This window comes from Colobus angolensis, unplaced genomic scaffold, assembly GCF_000951035.1.
Source record: "Colobus angolensis palliatus isolate OR3802 unplaced genomic scaffold, Cang.pa_1.0 Scaffold1, whole genome shotgun sequence".
NCBI classification, from domain to species: domain Eukaryota; kingdom Metazoa; phylum Chordata; class Mammalia; order Primates; family Cercopithecidae; genus Colobus; species Colobus angolensis.
The window spans coordinates 1,188,648-1,195,372 of NW_012110918.1; the positions used below are offsets into that span (position 1 = coordinate 1,188,648).

General features: G+C 40.8%; 1 protein-coding gene across 3 annotated transcripts in view; it reads right to left on the reverse strand.

Moving 5' to 3' along the window:
- Positions 1 to 6,725, reverse strand: part of CEP112 (centrosomal protein 112kDa) — a 567,477-nt gene that overhangs the window by 54,942 nt on the left and 505,810 nt on the right. For all 3 annotated transcript variants that reach the window (XM_011944093.1, XM_011944768.1, XM_011945463.1), the window contains one exon: positions 365 to 454. In XM_011944093.1, coding sequence (XP_011799483.1) covers positions 365 to 454 — 90 coding nt within the window. The remainder of the gene's footprint in view (positions 1 to 364; positions 455 to 6,725) is intronic.

Genomic DNA, 6,725 nt, shown 5'->3' on the forward strand with positions numbered 1-6,725 from the left:
TTTTTTTTTTTTTTTTTTTTGAGACAGAGTTTTGTTCTTGTCACCCAGGCTGGAGTGCAATGGTGCGATCTCGGCTCACTGTAACCTCTGCCTCCGGGGTTCAAGTAATTCTCCTGCCTCAGCCTCCCAAGTAACTGGGATTACAGGCACCCGCCACCACACCAAGCTAATTTTTGTATTTTTAGTAGAGACGGGGTTTTGCCATGTTGGCCAAACTTGTCTCGAACTCCTGACTTGAGGTGATCCACCCACCTTGGCCTCCCAAAGTGCTAGGATTACAGGAGTGAGCCATTGCACCCAGCTGCACACACTTCTTGACCTAGAGAAAGTAAACAGGAGAGTCAAATAGGAAAGGAGAGGGTACCTGTTCCTGTGACTCCAATTCTTTGTGTTGTAATTTTTTCTCTGCACATCGCACCTGATTAGAACGGTTTTCTAATTCATCTTGTAAAACCTGAAACAGTATAAAATAAAGATATCATTAATAATTAGCACACTTGAAAAAATAGTTTTACACCATGAACTGGCATTAAAAAGGCCTCAGATTTCTAGTTTATTGCTCTTGTTCCAAAGCATTCGGGCAAACAATATCAGACTTTTGTGTGTCAGGCCAAGATGTTTACTGTTTTAAGAATACCTAGTACCAAAAATTTCAAAGTTATAAAATAGACAAATTGGCAGATGTCAATCATATATTAAAATGTCTCATATCCTTCTAGCGCAGAACCACAAGCGTGTAATAAAGCATATGTAATAAAGCATAACACTATTGCAATGGAAATGGTTCCCTCAGGACACCTGCAAGATACACTTACACTCTGAATATCATTGTGACAGATAGGAATTGTAATATCTGACTAGCATAACATTTTTCAAAATTATATTATGATAATTTGAGTAAATTATAGTAGCCATAAATGAATTTCTTTATAAAGTCAGAGAGAATGGTATGGAATTTGAGGAATTTGTAAGAAATGGACAGAGGTGAACTCTTTCAGTTGCCAAGTAGCTGTTTGAAATAGAATTCAGGTTGATATGGGAAACAGAAACCACAAAGACCAATAATTATCACTGCATCAATTACTATGTTAGGGAAAGAGGTGAACTAGAAAAAGATCTTGTAGTTTCCATGTACTATTTCTATAATGACACTGGATTGTCCATTCAAACAATCCAGTGTCATTATAGAAACACTACATGGAAAGTTACAGTGAGCAGAATGCATGGGGTGGTAACAGCAAAGGTGTCAAATTCACAAAATTCAATTCATCCAGTCAATATTAGTGAGTTCCTGTTCTATGTCAAGAATTGAAATAGGTACTCTAGACAGAGCAGTGAAAGAAAACAGACCAAACCAAACCAAACAAAACAAAAACCCTGGTCAGGCACAGTGGTTCACATCTGTAATCCCAGCACTTTCAAAGGCTAAGGCAGGAGGATCACTTGAAGCTAGGAATTCAAGACCAGCCTGGGCAACATAGCAAGATCATTTCTACAATTTTTTAAATTTAATTAGCTGGGTGTGGGGGTGCAAACCTGTGGTCCCAGCTACTCAGGATACTGAGGCAGGAAGATCACTTGAGCCCAGGAGTTTGAAGCTGCAGAGGGCTATGACTGTGCCACTGCACTCCAGTCTGGGTGACAGAATGAGACCCTGTTCTGTTCCAAAAAAAAAAAAAAAATTCCTTGCATTCACATGCTTAGATTATAATGGGATGGAGGTAGGCAATAAGCAAACAGTAAGTGTATTATATATCTGTGATGAGTGCAGAAGAAAAATAAGGCAGGGAAGGGGGCATTCTAGAGTGGTGTGAGGAAGCAGGGATTGCAATTTTAAACAGATTGCAATTTTAAACAATTTTAAAAAGGTGTTTAAATTTAAACACCTTTAAACAGGTCCAAGAAGGCCTATCTGGGCAAAGACCTGAAGGACAAGAGAGAGCAAGTCACATGTAAACTTCCACAGGAAGAGCCTTCCAAGCAGTGGCCGCTGCATGTGGAATGACTCCGAGATGGTATGTTTGTGGAAGCCATAAGGTCACTGTTGAGAGTGAGCAAAGCAGCAGCAGTGAGGTCAAGGACATAACAGGGTTCAAGTCACATCAGGTCACATGAAGTCTCGCAGGTCAACGGCTTTAGATGTTGCCTAGAGGTGGACAGGAAGCTGCTGGGGGGTGGGGAGCCGGTGCTGCTTTCATTGCTGTCTGAGGAGCAGACTGAGGGGCAAGGCAGAGGCAGAGAGCAGGGGAGAGGCCACTGCAACACTGGGAAAGGGAAGATGGAGAGCGGGGCCAGGTGGTAGCAGCTGATGAAGGAAGGATCAGGTCCAGGTATGAAATAGAGTTGATGGCCCTGAGACAGTGGAAGCAGAGAGGAATAAACAGGACCCCAGGGATTCTGGCCTGAGGAGCTAAGACTGCAGTTGGCATTCACAGAGACAGAACAGGTGTTGGGGCAGAGGAGCTGGAGCTCGGCCTCAGCTGGGTTCGGTTTGAAACGCCTACTACACATCCAGGTGGAGACACGAGTTCAGACACAATGGCTAAGCTAGTGTCCATTAAAGATTCCTGCAACACAATGCCAGTCTTTTTTATGTCCAGATAAATAGTGGTTCTTAACCTTTTGGGAGGTTCTAGACTCCTTTGAGCATCTGATGAAAGCTCAGTAGTTACTCCCTAGAAGGAGAAAAACCATAGTTTGATGATTTTGCCTTTCACTGTAGGGCATTCCTAGATTGCCTGAAGCCCATCCATGAATGGACCCCAGGCTAAGAATGAATTTAAACAGTGAAATGGTCTGTGAGTGAGCTTGCATGCTTTAGGGTGTCTGAAATGGTCTGTGAGTGAGCTTGCATGCTTTAGGGTGTCTGAAATGGTCTGTGAATGAGTTTGCATGCTCTAGGGTGTCTGAAATGGTTTGTGAGTGAGCTTGCATGCTCTAGGGTGTCTTTGATATTAGACTTGATTATAAATCTACAACTCAACCAGGTCTGAGAATGAGCTTGGAAATCTCTCCATTCTTGAATTGTCTATAATTCTGTTGTGTTCTACTTCCAAAAGGATGAATGCAATAGTTCCTGTGCTTGTTGATGAGGTAGCCTTCCCCCTGCCCCCGACTTTCATAGCTACCAATAAATAGGATCTCATCAGCTTCTCTTATGGCATAATTGGGGAAAGTAATGATTACTGTATCGGGAAGAATATTTATCCATTTTTTTGTCCCCACTTTTTCCTGCTCTCTAATCCATCCTCACACCACTGTCACAGTGATCTTGTTAAACTTAAATCTGATTATGTTGTTCCCTGACTAAAATGCTGAAACAACACTCCAGCCCCGCTGAGAGACAGCTCTCACTCCTTAGCATAGCATCCAAGGGCCTTCATCAACTGGCTTGGTCTCCAGTCACGCTGTGCCGTAGGAAGCCTTGGCGTGCCGTGCAGATGTCATTACCAGCAATAATAACAGGAGCTATCATCCACAGAGTGGATTTTATTTTTAACCCTTACGACAATTTTGTGCACCCAGTATTATTCATCTATGTTAGAAAGGATGTAATTGAGGCTCCATGCAGTTAACTACTTTGCTCAAGTCCATGTGGTTAGCAGTAAGGCACTGGACTGGGATTTTTCTTTTTTTTGGGGGGGTGGAGTCTTGCTCTGTCACCCAGGCTGGAGTGCAGTGGCACAATCTCGGCTCACTGCTACCTCCGCCTCCCAGGTTCAAGCAATTCTCCTGCCTCAGTCTCCCGAGCAGCTGGGATTACAGGTGCCCGCCACCACGCCTGGCTAATTTTTGTATTTTTAGTAGAGATGGGGTTTTACCATGTTGGCCATGCTGGTCTCGAACTCCTAACCTCAGGTGATCGACCTTCCAAAGTGCTGGTATTACAGGCATGAGCCACCATGCCCAGCCTAGTTCTAATTATTTTTGACTACTTGTATTAGTGTCACAAATTTAAAGGGGGACGTAGGTCAAATTCGGATAAAAGATTAAGTTAAATATAGATGAACAGTATTTGTTAAATATCTATTATTTGTTGTTCAGTTTAATTGAAATAACTGGCATTTTTTTTTTTTTTTAGCTACACCCTAGGACCTTGTGGAAAGAACCCAACATCTCATGGTTACAAAGATTATGAAATATTCTGCTTTACCCATGGGTATTTCCTGACATTTCTTTGGTAAACTGTAGCCTAGTAGAAGATATCAGGAATTAGTGTAAGAAATATTCTAAAAAGCTATTGTCACTACAAAGATGAAAGCAACTTTGATGATCAAAAAGAAGTCAATGAAAAAAGACTGAAAGTAGTTCCTGAATCCTTCTCTATTGTTCATTTGGGATTTCTTAATTTCCCTACTCTCAATATATTATGGAATTTTCTGTGTGAAGTTTTGCCATGAATTAAATGGATGTCAACAAAAGTTTTACCTTAAGTCATATGTTACCACAAACTAGAGAAGCCCCAGTCCTCCAGGGAGCACCTTTTCCTGCCTTTAAGAAGCTTGTCTTTTCTCCTTCTTTTAGTTACAAGCGTCATCTACAGAGGATGAGGCTCAGTTGACCTTCAGTGACAATTAGATCTGCTGATTTGACATGAACAAATCCATGCTCCCATCTGAGGAGGCATTTTCATCTCCTTGACTTGGCACATGATGGGCAAGTCTGCTATGCTTGTGCTTCCTTTGCTCATTGCTTTTCTCTGCCCATGGAAAGTCAATGGCATTTGCTTCTCTACCAGGAAGCAGGAACACAATGTCTGTTTACCTGCCATCCTTAATAAGTTTACTTTCTCTATCATTGCTATTCAGGTTTTTTTTGCTAGATATGTAACTTGAGAATTGTCATGAAAGGAACAAAAGTTTGGAGTTCAGATAAACATGGATCTGAATACTCCTCTACTACCATGTGATCTTGGATCTACTGCTGTGTGATCTTGGATGAGTTACTCAATCACTCTGGATTTCGGCGTGCTATTCACAAAACGCAGATGATAATAATGATCTTACGTGGTTATTGTGAAAATTAAATGAACCAGTATGTGTAACACTTCTTGTATAGTCTCTGTCATCTTGTCAGCATTTGATAAGGTATAGTTATTATTAAATTTTTTTTTTTTTTTGAGATGGAGCCTTGCTCTGTCTCCCAGGCTGGAGTACAGTGGCGTGATCTCGGCTTACTGCAACCTCCACCTCCCCAGTTCAAGCAATTCTCCTGCCTCAGCCTCCTGAGTAGCTAGGACTACAGGTGCCTGCCACCGTGCCTGGCTAATTTTTGTATTTTTAGGAGAGACAGGCTTTAGCCATGTTGGCCAGGCTGGTCTTGAACTCCTGACCTCGTTGATCCGCCCACCTTGGCCTTCCTAAGTGTTGGGATTACAGGTGTGAGCCACTGCGCTCGGCCTAGTTATTAATTTTTTATTCTAGTATTATTCTATTTTGTTATCCTATACATAGACATTGTATAAAACGTATATGTATATGTGTATATTTATGCATATCTTATATACATGATATGTACATACATATGTGATATACATATGACACAGAGTTTATTAGCGAGTAGGAAGGAATTATAGAAGGGCAAGTCAATTCATTACGTATTAACAGTCAGCATCTATTAGGTGCTTACTTTCATCATTTTGTACAATCCTCTACCGTGGGATCCTGTTTGTAAACATCTCCAGAGATTAAAGAAGAAAAAAAAGCTTCCCTATTAGCCTTACTTTTGTGTTTCACCTTCCCTGAAATTCAGAATAAGCTAATATAATACGCCAATATTCTTGTACTGAGTTTTACAACCAAAGTATAAACATCTGTCAATTCCTATGACTGTTTCTGTACATAATGGATTGGTGGCACTTAGATCAATATTAGCAATGCTATACTCAATGGCTGAGGACAATGCATTTATAAAGGGTTTCATCAAGATTCATGGTCTCTATTGATACATGTTGACTTTTTACTTTAAATCGTCAAAATTACCACTAAGTGTAATTTATTATAACCAGAAGAGTTGGTGAAAATAATGCTGTCATTTAAAAATAAAATAGGTCATTAGCTATTGTCACAGCCATACTATTCTGGGTTAAATTACATTATATTGAAAAGAATGGAAAGAAAGAGGAGAACACTGAAATTTAAAAGAAAACATGATTTATGCCTCTAAGCAAAATAATATCCATTTATTTTGAAATGATGACATTGCAGACACTGTTGGCTGCATACTCAATACTCCATTTCCCCTCCTTTTTGTTCCAGTTTTCCTTCTTCTCCCAGTTTCATCACCAGCATGTGGGTCCTGATTACTCTAGGCTAGTTTTGTATACTCGGTTCTTTTGCCAGGGATTGGGTATGCCAGGCTAAGCATGTGATCTTCTCTGGCCAATGACATGTAAAGGGAGGGGGTAGTTTCTGGGAAAGACTTCCTTATGCATTAGGCCCTAGAAACTGGCAGCCCCTTTCTGCCTCCGAATAGTGCAGATCTAGGCAGGATGCCTGGGACTGCTGCAGCCATCTTGAAGTTGCTTCTAGAATGAAGCCAGCACCGGCAGAGCCATGAGAATGCTTTACTTATGGACTCCTTGTTCTGTGAGGTAATAAACTGCTTTATTTTTTATGTCAACCATGGGTGGGATATTCTGTTACTTGCACCCAAAGCATCATAACTGAAACAGGTAATGCGTAAACTGTTTTTTTTTTTTTTTTTTTTTGAGACAGAGTTTTGTT